Genomic DNA, 18,971 nt, shown 5'->3' on the forward strand with positions numbered 1-18,971 from the left:
GCCTGCGGCCCGGGACCTATTTCTACTCATTGCAGAACCTGATAATCCCTTACGATTACTACATGCGGCAAGGAAGCAATTTGCCTTTCTGGGATCAGTGCATACTGTGAAACCTCGATTAAACAGGTCTGATGATGGCTTGCTTAGTCCTGTGATAGAAGAAAGGGTAGGATGCTTGGCCGTGTCTTGGCTGCAGAATCCGCAACGATGGGGATCATCGTAGCTGCCTTCATTCACAACGTAGACCCTAGCGTTAATTAGCTCTATGTAACCTCCATGTATTCCCGTCTCAGCCGAGTCATCCTTCTACGAACTTGGAACCTTTACACAACATGGATACCACGGAATCGCCCGCATCCGCCATTGTAATTGGTTAGCAAGCTGAGAACCTGCAAAACTACCGTTACTGACCAAAGCAGGTGCTGGAGCCGGCGGTATAGCTGCGGCGGCTCGGTTGGCGCTTGAAGGCTTCCAGGTGAAAGTGGTCGAGAAAAATACTTTTGTTGGGGGTAGATGCTCCCTTCTTCACAAAGATGGATATGTATGTATTCTTGTTGAACCAAATTCGTTTTCCATTAGTCTCAGCAACTCAGAGTGAGATGTTTTAACATGCTGAAAGAGATACGACCAAGGCCCCTCTCTAGTGCTTATGCCGGAGTTCTTCCGCAAGGCGTTCCAGGAGCTAGGCACTTCTTTGGAGAACGAAGGTATCCATATGCTTGAGTGTGAGCCCAACTACTGCATCTGGTTTCCAGATCATGATTACATCGAGCTCTCCCGCGACATCCCCCGTCTCAAAGCGCAGATCGAGTATCATGAGGGGCCAGGGGGGTTCAACCGTTTCTGTACTTTCCTCGCCGAATCGGGCCTGCAATATGAGCTTTGTAAGGAGAGTGTCTTCAATCAAAGCTTTCCCACCCTAAGAAGCATGTTCCATTCGGCGCTCTTCAAAGGTTTCCTTCATATCCGGCCTTGGACAAGCATGTACAGCCAAGCAGCCAAATACTTCTCATCGGAAAAGATGCGTCGCGTTTGGAGTTTCGGAAGCATGTATCTCGGGATAAGCCCTTATCGCGCCCTAGGCGCCTTCAGTCTCTTGCCTTACATTGAGATGACTGATGGAATCTGGTATCCGAGAGGGGGCTTTCAGCGTGTATGGAACTAATTCCCCAAAAGAAAGGAATATTTGAGCTGATTTACCACCACAGGTGTTACATGCACTCAGTGGAGTGGGACGTCGCCTTGGGGTAGAGTACTTATTGGAGAGCCCGGTAGCCAAAATCGAGCTCAGTGATGATAATGCAAAAGCAACAGGTGTGCTTTTGGAATCCGGCGAGGTTCTACGAGCTGATATCATTGTCGTGAATGCTGATTTGGTCTATGTTTATAACCATCTTCTGCCTCACTCCCGCAAAGCTGAACGCTTACGCAAGCGGTCTACCTCTTGCAGTAGCATCTCATTCTACTGGGCCTTCAATGAGCAGATTCCTGAGCTTCGACCTCATAACGTGTTCCTGGCAGGCCAGTTTCGCGAGAGCTTTGATAAAATCTTTGACGATCATGACGTGCCGGAAGACTTTTCCTTCTATGTCAATGTTCCCAGCCGGGTAGATGTGACAGCTGCCCCAGCAGGGAAGGAATCCGTCATGGTTCTCGTCCCGGTCGGTCGATTAGTTGACACCCTGGGTCCCGATGAACAAGAAAAACGGTGGAATGAATTAGTAGCTCAAACGCGCGACATTGTCCTTGACGCAATCGAAGCACGTACAGGAGCCCGCAATCTGCGTGAAAAGCTTGTCCACGAGCTTGTGAACAGTCCTCTTACGTGGCGTGAAAAGTTCAACTTGGATCGCGGAGCCATTCTAGGCTTGTCTCATGACTTTGACAACGTTCTTTGGTTTCGTCCGCAGATGAAACATCCCGCTATTCAAAGCTTGTATTTCACGGGCTGCAGTACACATCCAGGCGCAGGAGTTCCCGCATGTCTGCTCAGTGGCAAGTTCGTGGTCCAACATATAATGGAAGACTGGATGAAAGCGAAAGGTACCACCAGGGATTATAGTCTTTGGGTAATGTTGACAATGGCGTTTGGGCTTCTGACGGCTCTGTCTTTAGCAAAGTCGTCCTACTTGTGGTAGGGGTGCTATCTAGAAACTGAGCGGTGGCTCCATTCCAGACTATTATTCAGCGTACAATTCTCATGTGCCGCCTATTTCTCTTTTTTACCCCACATCCTGGCGACTATATGCCCAAGAAACGTACAAGAAACGTAGTCTCTGTTCTTCGATATATGGTCGCTTTGCATGACCGGTGTCAACACGATGGGCAGTGATCCTCAATCAGAATCCTTCAATCAGAATCTCTCCAGGCAAATGGCGCTCAGGTTTCCGGACCTCTTTCTGGTCAATCCCTGATAAAATCACTGTTGTGGAAATACCGGGCCAATCTTCAGTACCTTAACAGTGATGCCGCGTCATCTCAGCTGGACACTTCTACGCAATACCAACAAAAATAGACTAGTCATAGACACTATTACGCAACCGGGTGTACAGCGCGTATGAAAAACCAGAATTCAGATACGTAGACACATATTCAACCGACTGTGATAGCAATGATTCCTCGTAGTACCACATCTTACTGACCCAGACATAGAAAGCTTTCCAAGGACCCCGGACCAAGCAAAATTAAACATGCCGTGACTAAAACAACAACCAACGTAAAAGTCACCCAAATATAGGCAGTCGCGAACATCGTTGGTTGTTGGGGCCTTGTGTCCCGTAAAATTTTCTCGCAGACCAACTTACTTCCGGCTAAGCAGACTGGAACCCCTGTGCCGGGGTGGGTGCTAGCTCCTGCAAAGTAGAGTCCATCTATCCTCGGATGTTTGAGACTAGGCCGAAAGCTCAACATATTGAAGAAAGAGTGCGATAGCCCAAGTATAGCGCCACGGTCGAGGTTGAACTTATCCTTCCACGTGTGAGGGGTCTCATATGTCTCGTGCAGCAATTTCGATCTCATATTTTGTATCCCAGTCCTTTCTTCGATAGTCTTTATAACTAAATCACGTATGTCTGGTATAATCCTATCCCAGCGCTTCTGATCTTTGATTCCTGGTTCCCTCAAGCTCCCCACGGGCACCAGTACAACCACGGCGTCTTTGCCAGGTGGGGCTGCTGTTGGGTCAATCCGACTGGGAACATTCACATAGAACGAGGGTTCATCTGGGATACTGAGGTCAATGAATATGGAGTCAAAGCTCTCACGATATTTATCCGCAAGAAATATATTGTGGGATTTGAGCTGTGGAAAGGTGGCGTCAAATGCCCAAAAGAAAGAGATACTGCTGCAGGAGGTATGCCGTCGTTGTAATGACCTACCGTATCCTGATTCTGGGAGTAGATTATTGTAGGCATACACTAGGTCTGCGTTTATGACAACCAGATCAGCGTATATTGCTTCACCTGAACTGAGCCGAACACCCTTTGCCGAGCGTTGGTCCGGAGTTAGGAGAACAGAGTCTACTGAGGCCCGTAGACGGTAGTCCACGCCCAGTCTACAACCAATGTCTGCAAGGGCTTGTAGGACCTGGTGGTGGTTAGTTGTTGATTTGTATTCGTAATGTGTTATTGAGTGGAATATGGGAGGTGCCTGATCTGGCATGATTGACAGGTATTACTCACCTTTTGAAACCCACCACGGGGATACCAAATTCCATCGACGGTCTCGGAGTACTGCAACAGGCTATATGTTCCAGGTGCCTGGTATGGGCTCATACCCATGTACATAGAAGCAAATGTCCATGCTTGCTTCATCTTGGTACTAGTAAAGTACTGCTCAACGATACCAGCCATGGTAGTCCATGGGCGCATAGCGACGAGCGCCCTCAGGACATTGGGCTGCAAAAGACTGAGGAAGTGTGGAAAATCTCTGTTCATTATATAGTCCAAGCTCAAATTGTAGTATTGACCAGTCTCCTTCAGGAAGTCCAAAAGCTTAGAGAGGCCCGTTATACCCTCGTGTCGGATGACCTCCTCGTTCAACCGTGATATATCAGAAGATAGCTCCACAATATCATTATCTGGAAACCAAATGCAGTAGTTAGGTTCGCATTTCAGTAGCTCTACACCTTCCGAGCTGAGGGATGTTCCGAGATCTTGAAAGGTTTTGCTGAAGATTTCACGCATTAAGAGAAGAGATGGCCCTTGATCGAAGCGCTACATTGCTTTAGTTTAGTGGTAGATTTTTGCAGACCGAGAACTTACATATCCATCTCGTTGTATAATAGAACATCTCCCTCCAACAAAGGCATGTTTCTCCAGCACAGTCACCGTGAATCCCTCTCGGGCAAGTCGCGCGGCAGTTGAAATTCCTCCCACACCCGCGCCTGTGATGTATTGATCAGACACTATGGCACCGTCGAAAGCAGGCTGCAAAAGCTCTGTTTAGAATGTACATACCGACTACGATGGCGGACTTTTTGGCCATTGTGTAAGTGTACTTGACGTCTCCTCTGGACCAATGTGTCAAGTTTCGGGCAGGATTGAAGTAGTGATGAGGGCCGGGAGAACACAGGATTACATTGGATGATAGCACAGTGGCGTCGAGTAACGCTGCTGCTCAATCCATCTGACTAAATCGTATGTGCTCCTTGCAGACTTCTTCATCTGGAGTGTATCTTTTCATACAAGTTGCAATACCGTATCAGCCCGGTATTGTAAATTGCAAAAGTAGGACTTTGACCTGGTACTCTGACGGATGAAACGTTCTTTTACCGAACTTTGCCATCCTTGTTCCAACTTTTGCGTGACCAAGTAAAGCAGGGAAGAGGGACGATCGGCAATCTACTCACCCACCGAGATATAGAAGACTTTTTCGCGTGAGACGCTGAATCAAATGTCAACCTTGCATTCCTACTGTCTTCCAAAGCCCGATTCTTGCTGCACCAGTCCAGAATTGAATTTCCCGCTCTATGCGCCGAGATGGCCGCCTTCATGTCTATGCAATCCTGTTACAAGATAGGTGTGCGGCATACTGTGTCCAGTGTTGTGATACGGTGCCTGGCGGATGAGAATATCATACGCCATGGAGGGGTACTTGCAGCAGAGCCCATGCGTCATCATGTAGACGTAATCCATGCAGGGGGTTATAGCCAGACAAAGCTACCTGATGATGAGTTGTTTTCTGTGACACTGCATCATGTGTTGTGTAGTAGGACAGCATGAATTCTTTCAGGCAGGCCTAGATAGTTAAACTGGTCATGGCTACATATGGAAGAATAGATGCATTGCTGTAGGCTTGTAACGGATGTGCTTCATCCTGCGAAGCTAATAGTCTTCAGTAGCTGTACTATGCCATACGTAGTAGTGAGGAAAGCGGCTTGCGGTGGTATAAACGAATTCTTTACTTTAGGCTGACAAACCACAAACATTGAGGATATACATTCTGTATTCTACTTGTATCACGGCACACTGCCCCCCAGGATCCATGCATTTATCGAAATATAGTTTTGATATCAAGCCATCATGGCACGATAGGTGACCAGTAACCGACGCCACAAAGACAACTTAAGCTTCCTGACCGACCCAGAGCGATGTCCACGCTTTAGAGCAGCCCCAATCTCCATGTAATTTTCGATAACCGCACGTAGAGGGCCTTGAAGCTCTACCGGTAGGGAGGCTAGCGCTGGTAATGAACGATCGTGATATTCCTGGGCTTTGATAAGGACACGCTCCCTCAAGCGCTCGACGGATTCAGTGTGTTGACCTCTGATTACATCCCCAGGCGTGATACCTTCTTGCTTGAGCCAGGTAGTTGGAATGTAAACTCGACCTATCGCAATATCTCTTTCAATGTCACGCGCTATATTGACCAACTGTAGCGCTCGACCCATCATTTCTGCTGCTGCCAGGGTCTCATTTCTCACTGTATCGTTCGTAGCATGTGCATAGCAAGGGAAATGATGTACGAGCAAGTCTATCATGCTTGCAGCCACTGTGCCTGCGACATGGTAGGCGTAGTTGTCCAAGTCTTGCTCTGAATGTATGGGGAATGAATTGCACTCGCTATCAAATCTTAGATCCGTGCGGAATCCTTCAAGAAGTCTTTGTAATGGCTCAATGCGCAGTCTTGTTGCGGGTAAATTTTTTATCGCTTGGGTGAGCTCCGGGTACTTGGAGTATCCTTGTTCAACGCAGTCCACCTTTGATGTAAAGCGACTTTCCAGCTCCAAAGTGCACTGGTCAAGGACATCTGAGGCACTCTTTCGATCTCCGGCCTCGTCGACCAAGTCATCTGCAATTCGGCAGAAGGAATAACTTCGATGTAAATTAGTTTCATTACTCATTCAAACAAGATTTGTTGACGTACAGCATGATTAAGTCGATTCGGAGTGGCCCCTGAAACATAGCAGAACCAATATACATACTCTGACTCGAAATAGCCAGGCGGCAAACCGATTCGTCAATGGAAGCCACAAAGTCATCATTTAGGGTATGTGGCAAGCGAACAAAATCGTGTAAGATATGATTGTATGAAAGAGGAGTATTGATAGTACCAGGCGAGCTAGCTAGTCGACCGTGTGTCAGAGCTATTGCAAAGTCACTTACTGCAATGCCAAACACTATCATCATATTTGTGAGCAAAAAGAATAATGCTTCTCTGTGATGAAATTTAGCAAAGTCTGTCCAGGCTGCTTCTCGTGACATACTCGATATCGAGCTCGCCCCATATTTGCCAGTCAAACTTAGTTCCAGCCTGAATAACCCAGGTTCCCTGATGCAAAGCAAATGTGTCAACTGCCCACAAGAATAATGTAGGTGGTATCACAGATATCAGTAGCATCTTTACTGGGAGCTGGACTATGAAGCCGCCTGCGAGTAGCCTGCATTCAAATTAAGATTAAAAAGGACTCCTTCATCTCCTGTGGGTCTTTACCATTGTAATAAGAGAATTGGGCAGGCCCAAGCGAGAATGAACCCAAGGTAGGTGTATCTACCCCCATGCCAGATGCAAAACATACCAGCCACAGTGAATGCAGCAAGAAAAATGATGCCTAAAGCTCGATAGAGTGTGGAGACATGTCGCAGAAAAGAAGGGAAAACCAAATGACGTGTTAGCATGAGATATAGCATCCCCGTGTTGTAAGTCTGAAACGCGACGAAAAAAAGGTCTTCCACCGGAACGAGCAATATCCTGTAGCCAAATAATGCACTAGGATTGTAGGAGAATATTTCGTTGTGGATCAAGTACGAATCCCACGGTATAGTCGCTCCGACTGCTACCTGTAAATATATTAGAGTGGGAATAGCACAGCCCAAAGCGCTACAGTCAAGGTAAACGTACACCTATAATAGTGCAAAGCTTTGCCCAGTCCAATCGTGTCATAATAGGCCATGATAGTGCGGTAACCCCAAGCGCCAACGGGACGTTGGAGAAAGAATGTCTGCTGTACTCAGTGAACGGTTATTGCTCACATGGTAGATATTTGCCTACATGATTGCATACTCATATGGCATATTGAGTTGATTGTCTCCGAGCCAAGGGTGCAGTAAGGTACTCAATGATAGTAGCGAAGTACCTCTATCTAGTGACGGAGACAAGATAACCCATTGCACACTATATAATATTTGCCAATGCCAAGACGGTAAGATAACGAGGTCAAGGTACACCAAGGGGTGTAATAAAATATCGACTAAACATCGTCAAGTCGATCATGACGCAGTTATTTTTGAGCTACAGAGGAGTGCGGTGTTCCTCAAGCTGCATTACAAGACGGCAGACTCACTCTGGGGTTATTTGGCGCTCATTCAAGGATAGATATGTTGGTCCTTGCCTCGACATAGTTGGGCATATATCTACAAATGCCGTGGTACCTTGCCTTGATGTTGTGCTACCTACAATTGCCGAAGGGTATTAGATGGTCTTATCAACGACCACTGATGACGTATACCTGGCGTCGAACCTGATTATATATCTTATTTTTCTCCAGCCGAGCTAGGCTAGATAAATCTGTTCCTTGCACACACCTTTTCAACATTCGGGTCGGTAATCTTTAAGCTGTGAAGCAACAGAGCAAAGAAATGGCAGGTCGGCAAAAGAATTTGTATGAATCTCTTGTTCCCGAACAAACTACTATGCTGAAAGACGATGAATAGGTATCTCCTCGGAAACTTTGCGCCCATCCAGACCACGGTGTCTGACATTACCTGTAATGTGAAGGGCTCAATACCCGAAGAGCTTTATGGTGGTCAATACGTTCGGAATGGAAGTAACCCGCTTAAAGATGACACAAAGCACGATATCCACTGGCTCGACGGCGATGGCATGCTCACTGGCGTTTTCTTCAAGCGGGATCCAGATACACCAGGAGCCCAGCCGGTTTTCTCTAATCAGTATATCGTGACAGATGTTTACGGTGCCCGTAAAAAGTCCACATGGATCTACCCCGTCATTCCTGGTATGAACACCATGATTGATCCCAGATCATCATCGATCAAAGTAGCAATGAGCGTCGTACGCACAGCAGCGATAGTAACTGCCTCGATCTGGGGTTGGATCGCCCGTCCAATTATAAGAATAGGTACTGCCAATACAAGCCTCTTTCATCACGATGGCCGAGTCCTTGCCACTAATGAAATCGGGCCTCCCATGCGGGTTTTTCTTCCCTCATTGAAAACAGTTGGCTGGTTTACCGGAAGCCAGGCTGAAGGCGAGTCAGATCAGGAGGATCCATCAATGCCCTATTTCGGTGCTCCTGGTCTTGAAGGGGTGTACAAAGAAATGACTACGGCTCATGTATGGATTCTAGACCGACCCAGAAGCTTAATTCTTGGAAGCTGACATCATCTCAAGCCCCGTGTGGATCGCGAGACGGGAGAACTCATATTGTTCCATTCCACGTTTCTCCCGCCTTATATCAATTACTCAATCGTGCCGCAAGGCGTCCCTACCAACGCCACCCCGGCTTTGAACCAGGCTGTGCCGGGATTGAAATCAGGGAAGCTGATGCACGATTTTGGAGTATCTCACAGGCACACCGTACTTATTGATACACCTGTTTCGTTGGATCCCTACAGGCTTCGCCATGGTAGACCAGCGGTCGAGTACGACCCCGCAGGCCATACACGCCTTGGGGTTTTTCCACGACACTCACCAGATAGGGTAAAATGGTATACAACCGATGCCTGCATAGTGATGCACACCGTCAATACTTGGGACGAGAGGAATGTAAATGGCTACCGAGTTCACACCTTGCTGTGTCGCATCAACAGCCTTTCTTCTCTATACTGGATGGGTGGGCTGGACTGTCCGGAATGGGCCTGTCCATCTGAACCCGAGTGCCGCCTTTACTATTATCAGTTTCCCTCCGCCGGTTCCTCGCATCATATCGTACAGCAATGGGCTCTGTCCGTGATCCCGTTTGAGTTTCCTCATGTCCCTGAACATTTGCAAATGAGTGCAACAAAGTATGTCTACGGCTGTTCGATGAGGGAAGGAAACTTTGCGACCAGGCATAACAGCTGCTACAAGATAGATAGCTTGGTGAAGGTCAACGTGGAGTCAATTCTCCGGAAGGGGCTTGATAATCCACCATCCCAGGTTCATGGATGTGTTGATACTCGCTCTATCCACGAGATCATATACTCCCAGGATCCGCATGATCCCATCCAAGTTTTTGCTCTGCCTCCAAGGCATTACGCACAGGAATGCTCATTCGTGCCTCGCAAGGATGGTGTCTCTGAGGATGATGGATGGCTAGTTACGTACGTCTTTGACGAAGCTTGGCTGGACGACAGTGGGGTTCCTCTACCTGATGCACACAGCGAGTTGTGGATCATTGATGCGGTGAGCATGAAGGAAGTTGTTGGCCGGGTGATCTTGCCACAACGGGTTCCATATGGGATGCATGGAAACTGGTTCTCGGAGGAAGAGATCTTGAACCAAAGAGGGGTCCATCATTATCGCAATGAGTAGATACGACAACTCCATGCAAGTGTCTGAAGATTGGGCATTGCGGATACGAGGTCGCAAGTTGATATTCCTTCCCGAAATGGATCCGTGCATTGTATCGTATCTTTCAAAACCATATACTGTAATATTCAATACACAGAACCCTGGTTTAGTGAAGATGATCGGCGCAAGGGGATTGGATGCATGCATAACGCACCTTGGGACGATGAGATATCCTCACGGAGAATATTCCCGCAACAATTATCTCCTGTGATACGTTCGTGTGACTCTGCCTTTTATCCGCGTGATGATCGGGTCAAAACCAGTGACAATTTGATAATGATTTGTTGAAGCAGTCACCCATGTAGGCTTGGTTGGCGCTCGGGCCACCACAGGAAGCCCCTCATCGCGCTCGTTTCGCTGCGCGCTCTAGATAGGCAATACAACTGATTTTGCTGCATTCTCTTGCTTCGTTGTGCTTACTCCCGCTGTAGGGCGCGTGCCTTGAATTGGTTTAACAAGGATGGTCTGCATCGTCAGGAATGGAGAAGTGCATGGAGGTAACAAGGATTGGCCTGCAATATGAGGGGCATGCCACAGAACAAGTATCTGAATAAAGCCAACAACCATATATTTGTCGTTGTCGGGATCCTCCAATACACATAGTACAGTTATTGATACAGTGACTTTTTGGAGAGTAAATCAGGCTTTACCTTCTATTCCACCATGATATTCTCCTCAACAAGGCCCAGGCTAGATGGTATGACCATGTTGCGATACAGTACGCATTTTTCAACCTGACAGAAAAGCAGTCCCCACAGATGTAACTGTTTGGGACTGGCTCTTCGAATCCAGGCATTACACGGCGCAACAAGCTACAAAAAGAGGTGGCTTCAACAATGCTGCCACGGGTGAGCGGATGGGCTACAAGGATGTGAAAGCTTATTCCACTTTCGCGTCAACCGCGTTAGTACAGAACCATGGCCTTCGGCCTGGTGACACCGTCATCATTCTTAGTCCGAACTTGATACAGTATGCAGTAGCAATGATGGCGATTGTTCGAGCTGGTTGTCACCCACGCTACATTGGCGTCCTTCAACAGGTATGCTTGGTTTACTGACTTTCATTAGGTGGCATTGTAGCAGGCGCATCCCCTGTTCATGGTGCAGATGAACTAGTCTATCTCCTCATTTCTTCACGCGCCAAGTTTATTTTCACCGTTCCTTCCTGTATGTCTAAGGTAATGATATCAGCAGACAGGGTAGGAATTCCGCATGCGAGGGTGTTTCTGCTGGAAGGGCGACAGGATTCTCAAACAACGCTGCAGGATTACATTGATATTGGAAGATCTTATGGCCCTGGCGGTCAGGAGGGGTCGTTCAAGATACTGGATGGGAGCAGTAACCGGGATTCGTGTGGATACCTGAACTTCAGTAGTGGAACCACGGGACGGCCAAAAGCTGTAAGTTTCAAATCATTGCATTTGTCTTCATGTGTTCCTATAATACCTGCTAATATAGAATGGCAGGTCATGCTGTCACATCATAATATCATCGCACAGTGCATGCAAGCTAGGCAAACGTCTGACATCGAGAACAAGAAGATGCTGGCCGTGCTCCCACTCTATCATGGTAGGACTGTGTCCCCTCTGGATGTATTTTGGATATCGGCTGCTAAACTTAACCACAAGTCATAGGATTGATCCATCTGATACACGTGCCCATAATGCGTGATATGGAGGTATTGATGATGTCGTCATTTACCATGGAATCCATGCTAGGCACCATTGTGAAGCACCAAATCACGGAAGTGCCAATTGTACCCCCCATGATTGTTCGACTTCTTAATGATCCAAAAGTGGCCCAGTATGATCTTTCCCATGTTAAAACCTTCTCTTCTGGTGCAGCGCCAATTGCAACAGAGTTACTTCGGCAGCTAGAAAAAGCTTATCCCGGAACTGGCCTGAAGCAAAGCTACGGGATGACGGAGAGTTGTGGCGCCCTAACAACCCATTCCCTTAATGAAGAGGGATACAAGTATGGGCATACTGTTGGTACCATCATGGCTAATACAGAGCTGCGGATTGTTGATACAATGACATCATTTCCCTTGGGTTATAGTGCACAGGGAGAAATTCACGCCAGAGGCCCGCAAATAGCCATGGGATATTTAGGTAACGATAAGGCTACTATCGAGACCTTTCCTCCAGATGGTTGGCTACGCACTGGTGACGTTGGCTTCATTGACAGCGAAGGATTTCTGACCATCACCGATAGGATCAAAGATATGATTAAAGTCAAAGGCATAGGTGTGTCTCCTGCAGAGTTGGAGGATAGCTTGTTGCAGCACCCGGCTGTGGCGGATGCAGCGGTTGTAGGTATTCCCGAGGAATACTCGGGACAAAGACCGAAGGCATATGTGGTGATGAAGGGAACATCCGACAGTGGAGCAACTGGGGAGATGTCTTGGCGCGTTGTGGGTCAGGAGCTGATGGAGCTGATCCGGTCTCAGAAAGTGCGTCACAAGTGGCTGTCGGAAGTTGAATTCATAGATGCCATTCCAAAAGTGCCCAGTGGTAAAATCCTCCGCAGGGAGCTTCTCAAGCGCGCAGATGCAGAAGGCATGCAGCAGTGCAGGATTGTGCGGGAAATTCAGTCAAGGGGGAAGCTGTAAAGGTTTAGGGGCATATGTGCAACTTGTCGCATCCAAAGCAAGCTCATTTTATTATAGCCCTAGAGATTTTTGCTAGTTAGCCGTACTGACAACGGCCGGATCATATTCTTTGTATGGATTTCCTCTTCTAATATCAGCACCATTTACGCATCCCCGCAGTCAACGAAATACTGCTTCCAAGGCAGAGTTAGGAACGCCAAGGGATTGTCCCTGCAAGTGTACCGTTTTATGCAGCTTCCTGAGAACCCTTGCCTCATTAGCTCGCTATAGGCATAGCTTGACGTGAGACTGAACAAGGAATGTTACCCCTCATGAAAATAACGAAGCAGAGGCCTATACTATCCCTTGTATATACCCTGGACCAGAAGCCGAACGATGCCTTCTCTTTCAAATCCTTCATATACTGCGAACTTTATCTTTCCGTCACCTTTTATTGACACTCAGCACTGACTTCTACCATGACGACCCACGTACTGAAGGCTTACCGAGCATCTCCCTCCGGTCAGATTCATCTTGACCATATCACCCGTCATCTATCCCCTGACGAAGCACTGGTCGAAGTGACGCATGCCAGTATATGCGGTACAGATAGCATCTACCTACATTCTCAGCAAGTCCTAGGCCATGAGGGAATAGGCATAGTTAGGGCGATCGGGACCGATGTGCGGAGTGTCCAAATCGGCGACCGTGTTGGAATGGGCTACGTACAGAAAACGTGCGGGGAATGTCAATCTTGCAAATCAGGTAATTGACTATGTCTCATCCGTCATGCAATATTGAGTATTGTCGCTTAGATGATTTATTTCGAAACACTCTGTAGGCTGGGACCAATATTGCCAAAGAAAAGACCTTTATGGCATGTCTGAACCTGACCGCGGTTGCCTCGGCTTTAGAACTATCTGGAACGCGAACGCCCTTATACCCATTCCAGATGGGCTACACTCTGGTGATGCTGCAACGCTGATGTGCGGTGGTGCTACTGTCTGGACTGTGCTTAGTCGCTACGGCATGCAGCCTAAAGATCGTGTTGGAGTATTGGGCATCGGCGGCATGGGGCATCTGGCCATCAAAATGGCGGCTGCGATGGGATATCATGTTGTTGCTTTCTCCGGATCGGAGTCCAAGAAGGCGGACTGCTTAGCCTTTGGGGCTAAAGAGTACTATCTGACTAACGGCGAATCAATGGAAGGTCTGACTACACTGATTGATTTCCAAGTTATCCGCTGACAGCTACATTTAGACATGGAGCCACTGAAACACCTCTTGTGCGGTTCCAGCTCGGAAGATTATACGTTGTAAGCCATCGATTTCTTTTTCGTCACTTTGATCATTCAAACTAAGCATGGGCTCGGTAACAGCATTCTTTCTCTTCTGGCAGTACATGGAACAGTCTATCCATTGACAGTCTCTCTTCAACCGGCTGCTATTCGAACCATCATGCTGATCAACAAGGGCCTTCGGATCCAAGGTTCTTTGGTCGCATCCCGTGGGGATGTAGCCAAGATGCTGCAGTTCTGTGCGGACAAGGGAGTGCGACCTGCCACAAGCATTTTTAGCCTTACTTCTACAGAGGAGGTCAACCAGGCCATGGAAGGCCTGCAGCGTAACACGGTTCGCTACAAGGCATTGCTTGTCGCAGATAAACATCCACTGAAGCTCTAAGGAAATATGACAAATTACAGTGTTTTTGGTTCCCTTCAGCATAGGATGGTAGAAGCGTAGTGTAATGCAGTGTCATTGGATGATATTATCGTGCCTGCACCTCTGCAGAAGGGTCGACGTCACAAAGTATATATGGGATCGAGAAGGACAGATCAAAAGTAGGCGGGAGACTCCAATATGGCCTACCACGGCACCACTTCTCCATCATATTGGTTCAACCCTTCTGCCTGCTCCCATCCGGGAACTCGAATATTGAAGAATTTCCCATTATCTTCTTGAGTTGCAGGAACTATGATATCCAACAGACCTTGTACACTCTGTTCAGCTGTTATATCCGCCCTCTCTCCACCAAGGTCTGTCTTTACCCACTTTCGAAGAAGTTAGTTCCATTATTGTTTTAAGACACGGCGATAGGAAACGTACACCCGGCGAGATTGCAAGGAACGTGAATCCCTGATCCGCGAGAGACTGCGCGTATTGCGTGGTAAGCATATTCAGTGCTGCTTTACTAACTTTGTAAGCTGGCACTGGAAAAAGTGCGAACCTGGGTGCCATCGTGATTGAGCCAAGTGTTGTCGAGCTGAACGCAGTTAGAACCACGGTAACTGATGTCTGGGCGAGGGGCAGAAGACATACATGTTTACCACTTTCTTCAGATTTCCTTTCTTAAGCAGTGGTAAGAAGGCACTTGTTACCAAATGGGCACTGGTGACATTGGTGTGGAAGACGGAGTCCAAGTTATCCCTATTGACAGTCAATAGCGCAATATATGGAATCAGGAGTATTACCGCTAACATATTCTCAATGCCGCCCCGGGTTGAGGGCATGATACCGGCATTGTTAATCAGGACATCAAGGCCTTTCCCCAATAGTACGCTTTCAACGGTCGCAACCGCGGGTTGTATACTGTTCTTGATTTCGACATCCATGGATACATGATGAACTCGCCCGGGGGACTGCGCCACTAGACGTTTTAGATCATCGGTCTGGGTACGTGCCGCTGCAAAGATGACGGAGACTTCGCTGGCGGGTTTGGAGGCCAGTGTGCGGGCTGTGGCAAGACCAATGCCACGTGAAGCGCCTGTAATCAGGTAGGATGCCATGGCGAGAAAAATATATAAACGATTAGATAGATTGAACACGAGATTTATGCTCTCTCCCTGGGCGTCTCTTGTATCATATTCCAGTATGTGAGCTCGACTATATATAACGACGGTGGAGACCCGTATATGCACGTATCCACCCTCTGATGCTTTGAAATCAAAGCCAATAATTAACCAGTGAAGCTATTCGAACGTATAGTAGTATGGTACGCGAAGGGTAAAGAAGGACATCGTAGAATCCTTCGTTAACGTCATTAGTGGGGGCTGCTGCATTTGATGCCGAACCCTGGATTTGTCAGAACGGCTTATTACAAATCACTCATCAGCCCATATTGGCAGAGGGCAGATTGGAGCTTCATTGTATTATACGGGCCCCATTTTATTTCTTATATCACGTTCTTTCTGCTCATGAAGGAATCCAACATAATTTGCATGGCGCCGCTCAGGCCGTGATCAGGGCAACTGGCGAATCGGGAGCGGCACAGTATTCGCAAGCTCCGACCGTGGACTGTGCCCGAATGCATAACTTCTCACTCATCTACTGGAACTACTCAGTTCAATGGAGGTGGAGAGGGATCGAATTCCCTACACTTTCAGAAAATTATTTAAATGGGGTAGGATCTATAACATATGTGGAGTCATGATCTTGTTGTTGTCGCTCTGGCACAAGCTGTCGCTCATCTCTGGAGGCCAACAATATAATACTTCCAATCATAGACAATCATCTTCATCGTCGCCCAGTTCTCCTTCCTTCTGCGTCAGTCGATCGAAAAAGTCCAGGACTACCGCATCCTGAAGCCGCCGTTCTCTTTCTTGTCGAACTATGCTCCGACCTCGGCATGCAGAGCGTCAATGACCTTCTTCCGACGCTTATTATGCAGAGCATGCTGTATAGTCCGTTTCACGCCTTGGACAGGATATGTAACGAGAACCAAAGAACCTAAGTTCGATGTGTTAGCAAGCATTCGCACAACTTCCCCACCCCGTGTCTCAATAACAAGGTATGAGAGATCTTACTTATCATGAACTATCTTCCAACCGCCCCAAAACTGCCCTTCAGAAACCCCGTCGCAAACCACTTCGCTCCATTATCTCTCGCCACCTTATACGGTTGGTAAAAGGTATCCGTCATTCCTTCACCAATCCCAAAGGCAAAGGACTTAGCTCCAGCCATTGTTCTAATTTTCCAGTCCTTAACTTGGCCGTAATCGTGAACCTTGTCTCCATACAGGCCGGGTAGAACGCGAGAGCCCTCTGCAGCCACTAGTGGGATATCGACGATCACACCGGGTACGTACTTGATTGTCAACTTTCCAGAGGCTTCCACAGACGCTGACGTTATGGCGGCTGCTTTGTTCTGCTTTTGGATCTCGGTAAGTTCCGGTGTTAGTGCGATGTCGCTCATAGATCGGGACTTAGGATATGCTGACGCGCAGATGGGGACTGGAGGAATTGTGTGTTCTCTATGCTCGTGCTTGAGCGAATGGTGCCGGAAGGTGTTGATGGTCGCGATGTATGGCAGAACTACAGAAAATACATAATATCGAATAGAACAGAAATATGGGATACTAAAATTGGGTTTGATAACCCCAGACGGACACGACGAGGCTTGAATTGTTGGGAATTCACGCCTCATTCAATGGCTGCTTGTATACTACCCCATCGACGGTAGTAACCAGGGTCCCATTGGCGTGGAAAATATTAGTCATGGCATCGTCAACGACGTGAAATCCATCAGGGCTGGTTATCTTCGTACTAGACGAAACTCCAGTTCCGGTGAGGTTGGAATACCAGTCGAGGTGGGTAGATGAATAGGACACCATAGTGGCGGCCACCGACTCATATCCATTTATATAATGAAGGCCATCGTCAGAGTAGTTATGGTAGGTGGCCGAAATAAAGTTGATAGCGGAAGTGGCCTCGCTCTTTTGGAAGACAACATGGGCCAGTCCCGAATAGAGTCCATGGAGCGTAAAGTTGCCCGGAGGCACATTCAAGACCTCGGGAATGCTGGTGTTGCCTGGGGTATATGGCAGCCCCCATGGTATGGTATCGGAAACAGGATGCACAGGGTCAGTATGGTAAGGCTGCCGACTGGTGAGTCGGGCCATCATCAGACGTGTGGTTCGGCCACCGGGCTCAGTGGATATGGGGCATGGTAGCGGGTTGGTACCGCCACAAGCAGGAGGTATGACCATCTTCTGCCAGTACATGATCCGAGTGCCATCGGGAGACCACCGAGGATCTGCTCCAGCATTCCAGTTGGGGTCATTAACGCTGCCAGGCTGTCCGTTTCCATCGGCATTGACTTGTTGGCCGTAGTAATTGGGATCGTGGTCACCCTGAGCGTCCAGCAGCCAAGGTTGGAAGTAGCGTCGAACCCCATTGTTACGCACCGAAGAAACTGTAGCGATTGTAATCGGATCCGTCACAGGAGGAATACCACGCATCCCCGACAAAAATTCCATGCGGTCCGTGCCACGGGTGTCCAAGATGACCTGCCATCGGCCATCTGGAGAATCACCCACAGGGTCAACGTAGCCAGGGTGCGTGGTAACACGGCGGACGCGACCACTAGTCAAGTCAACGGCAAATAGATCGATATTGCAGGATTCCCAAGGACTACCTAAATACAGGACTTCATTACCGCGGCCTGTGAATCCTCGGAACTCTCCCACGGTTATAGCCTCCCGGTTAATGTAAAGTCGATCGCCTGTGACGCTGTACGGTTGTAGTCCGTTCGGGGAAACGAGAACAGTCACATTCACGATGTCATACCGAGCACTGCGAGGAGACCCTGTAGTAGGGGACTCGTTGAAGTGCAATCGGCCGAAATATCCATTCTCATTCAGCTGACCAGATGAGGTGGTGCTGTATGAGTTGAAACCAAGGTGAACGTTGTCGGGGTGCAAGCGTAGCTCGCGGATGCTGGCTCCCGACCCGGAATCATCGGCCTTGTTGCTCATTCGAATAGGATAGATGTATATCTGGTCTGGAGTGCACTCATCACTTGCCAATTGTCCCACTCGACATTCGATGATGTTGGTTCCAGCCATTGCGCGTCGACCGTCGGCGAAAGTCTGAGGGTAATCGCTCAAGGATGTACTGCCCACTTTGTTGTTTTCCGGTACACCACAGGTCACACACTTCCATGGGTCGCCAGTGGAGAAGTTGGTCCCATTCGTGCTGACCATGATCAACTGGACTCCCGTGTAGATGCTTGCTGGGTCTGGTGCGGCTGGGGCACCGGTGAAATTAAGGCTGGCCCAGACGTAATTTCCGTCTGGGGAGAAGTTGCCCCCTTGCATAAGAGATGTTTTCCCCATGCATCCGGTGCCATGAGGGTTAACTCGGCGGGTACAAGCACCAACATCGTCTGTGGGCACGACTGGTGGTAGTGGCAGTTGGACGACTTCAATTGGCTCGGGTGACGGAAATGATTCCGCGGCTGCGGCGGATAGAACTGATGAAACGATTCCCAGCGACAGAGGGAGAAGCTCTCCAAGGATGGGAAACAGCATGGTTTCAGAAGATAAAAACCTAGTTGACGACGAAACATGATTTCAGCAGCGTGGATGGAGCTTA

At 48.3% G+C, this 18,971-nt stretch overlaps 9 protein-coding genes across 9 annotated transcripts; 4 read left to right on the top strand and 5 right to left on the bottom strand.

Annotated features, from left to right (window-relative positions):
• Positions 1–332: 332 nt before the first annotated feature.
• BO87DRAFT_446402 (phytoene desaturase family protein) lies at positions 333–2,138 on the top strand (the record flags this gene model as incomplete). The annotated part of the gene is made up of 4 exons (XM_025628211.1): positions 333–372; positions 420–541; positions 620–1,153; positions 1,209–2,138. The coding sequence occupies 4 exons, from the start codon at positions 333–335 to the stop codon at positions 2,136–2,138; spliced, it is 1,626 nt and encodes a 541-aa protein (XP_025475513.1).
• Positions 2,139–2,634: 496 nt separating this feature from the next.
• BO87DRAFT_446404 (phytoene desaturase family protein) lies at positions 2,635–4,391 on the bottom strand (the record flags this gene model as incomplete). Its single annotated transcript, XM_025628212.1, has 3 exons — positions 2,635–3,585; positions 3,681–4,214; positions 4,263–4,391. Coding segments are annotated over 3 exons (1,614 nt in total), but the record flags the coding sequence as incomplete, so codon positions are not given.
• A 1,121-nt stretch (positions 4,392–5,512) lies between these two features.
• Positions 5,513–7,839, bottom strand: BO87DRAFT_446411 (phytoene synthase; the record flags this gene model as incomplete). Its single annotated transcript, XM_025628213.1, has 6 exons — positions 5,513–6,314; positions 6,367–6,657; positions 6,707–6,880; positions 6,934–7,280; positions 7,342–7,441; positions 7,784–7,839. 6 exons carry the CDS (start codon positions 7,837–7,839, stop codon positions 5,513–5,515), a joined length of 1,770 nt encoding a protein of 589 aa, XP_025475515.1.
• Positions 7,840–8,015: 176 nt separating this feature from the next.
• Positions 8,016–9,972, top strand: BO87DRAFT_446412 (carotenoid oxygenase family protein; the record flags this gene model as incomplete). The annotated part of the gene is made up of 4 exons (XM_025628214.1): positions 8,016–8,101; positions 8,154–8,793; positions 8,851–9,159; positions 9,394–9,972. Exons 1-4 carry the CDS (start codon positions 8,079–8,081, stop codon positions 9,970–9,972), a joined length of 1,551 nt encoding a protein of 516 aa, XP_025475516.1. The 5' UTR covers positions 8,016–8,078.
• Positions 9,973–10,674: 702 nt separating this feature from the next.
• On the top strand, positions 10,675–12,674 carry BO87DRAFT_446419 (acetyl-CoA synthetase-like protein; the record flags this gene model as incomplete). Its single annotated transcript, XM_025628215.1, has 5 exons — positions 10,675–10,708; positions 10,761–11,018; positions 11,079–11,414; positions 11,469–11,579; positions 11,639–12,674. The coding sequence occupies 5 exons, from the start codon at positions 10,675–10,677 to the stop codon at positions 12,619–12,621; spliced, it is 1,722 nt and encodes a 573-aa protein (XP_025475517.1). The 3' UTR covers positions 12,622–12,674.
• A 405-nt stretch (positions 12,675–13,079) lies between these two features.
• BO87DRAFT_446432 (alcohol dehydrogenase) lies at positions 13,080–14,283 on the top strand (the record flags this gene model as incomplete). The annotated part of the gene is made up of 4 exons (XM_025628216.1): positions 13,080–13,336; positions 13,464–13,810; positions 13,862–13,916; positions 13,980–14,283. 4 exons carry the CDS (start codon positions 13,080–13,082, stop codon positions 14,281–14,283), a joined length of 963 nt encoding a protein of 320 aa, XP_025475518.1.
• A 59-nt stretch (positions 14,284–14,342) lies between these two features.
• BO87DRAFT_419168 (SDR family oxidoreductase) lies at positions 14,343–15,446 on the bottom strand. Its single transcript, XM_025626925.1, has 3 exons — positions 14,920–15,446; positions 14,707–14,863; positions 14,343–14,651 (listed from the first exon to the last, which is right to left on the bottom strand). Exons 1-3 carry the CDS (start codon positions 15,384–15,386, stop codon positions 14,466–14,468), a joined length of 810 nt encoding a protein of 269 aa, XP_025475519.1. The 5' UTR covers positions 15,387–15,446; the 3' UTR covers positions 14,343–14,465.
• A 561-nt stretch (positions 15,447–16,007) lies between these two features.
• BO87DRAFT_419169 (uncharacterized protein) lies at positions 16,008–16,910 on the bottom strand. Its single transcript, XM_025626926.1, has 2 exons — positions 16,404–16,910; positions 16,008–16,326 (listed from the first exon to the last, which is right to left on the bottom strand). The coding sequence occupies exon 1, from the start codon at positions 16,789–16,791 to the stop codon at positions 16,414–16,416; it is 378 nt and encodes a 125-aa protein (XP_025475520.1). The 5' UTR covers positions 16,792–16,910; the 3' UTR covers positions 16,008–16,326; positions 16,404–16,413.
• Positions 16,819–18,930, bottom strand: BO87DRAFT_169092 (saponin hydrolase precursor). Its single transcript, XM_025618320.1, has one exon. It carries the CDS (start codon positions 18,905–18,907, stop codon positions 17,012–17,014), a length of 1,896 nt encoding a protein of 631 aa, XP_025475521.1. The 5' UTR covers positions 18,908–18,930; the 3' UTR covers positions 16,819–17,011.
• Between the last annotated feature and the right edge of the window lie 41 nt (positions 18,931–18,971).

The sequence above is a fragment of the Aspergillus neoniger genome (assembly GCF_003184625.1).
Source record: "Aspergillus neoniger CBS 115656 unplaced genomic scaffold BO87scaffold_40, whole genome shotgun sequence".
In the NCBI taxonomy this organism is placed as follows: domain Eukaryota; kingdom Fungi; phylum Ascomycota; class Eurotiomycetes; order Eurotiales; family Aspergillaceae; genus Aspergillus; species Aspergillus neoniger.

What these genes read in the sequence shown, in the direction of transcription:
- BO87DRAFT_419168 (XM_025626925.1), bottom strand. Translation starts at nt 15,386, where the DNA reads ATGGCATCCTACCTGATTACAGGCGCTTCACGTGGCATTGGTCTTGCC. An exon ending in CTGAAGAAAGTGGTAAACAT is followed by an intron (nt 14,864 to 14,919) that starts GTATGTCTTCTG and finishes AACTGCGTTCAG; the next exon opens with CTCGACAACACTTGGCTCAA. An exon ending in TCCTTGCAATCTCGCCGGGT is followed by an intron (nt 14,652 to 14,706) that starts GTACGTTTCCTA and finishes CTTCTTCGAAAG; the next exon opens with TGGGTAAAGACAGACCTTGG.
- BO87DRAFT_169092 (XM_025618320.1), bottom strand. Translation starts at nt 18,907, where the DNA reads ATGCTGTTTCCCATCCTTGGAGAGCTTCTCCCTCTGTCGCTGGGAATC.
- BO87DRAFT_419169 (XM_025626926.1), bottom strand. Translation starts at nt 16,791, where the DNA reads ATGAGCGACATCGCACTAACACCGGAACTTACCGAGATCCAAAAGCAG.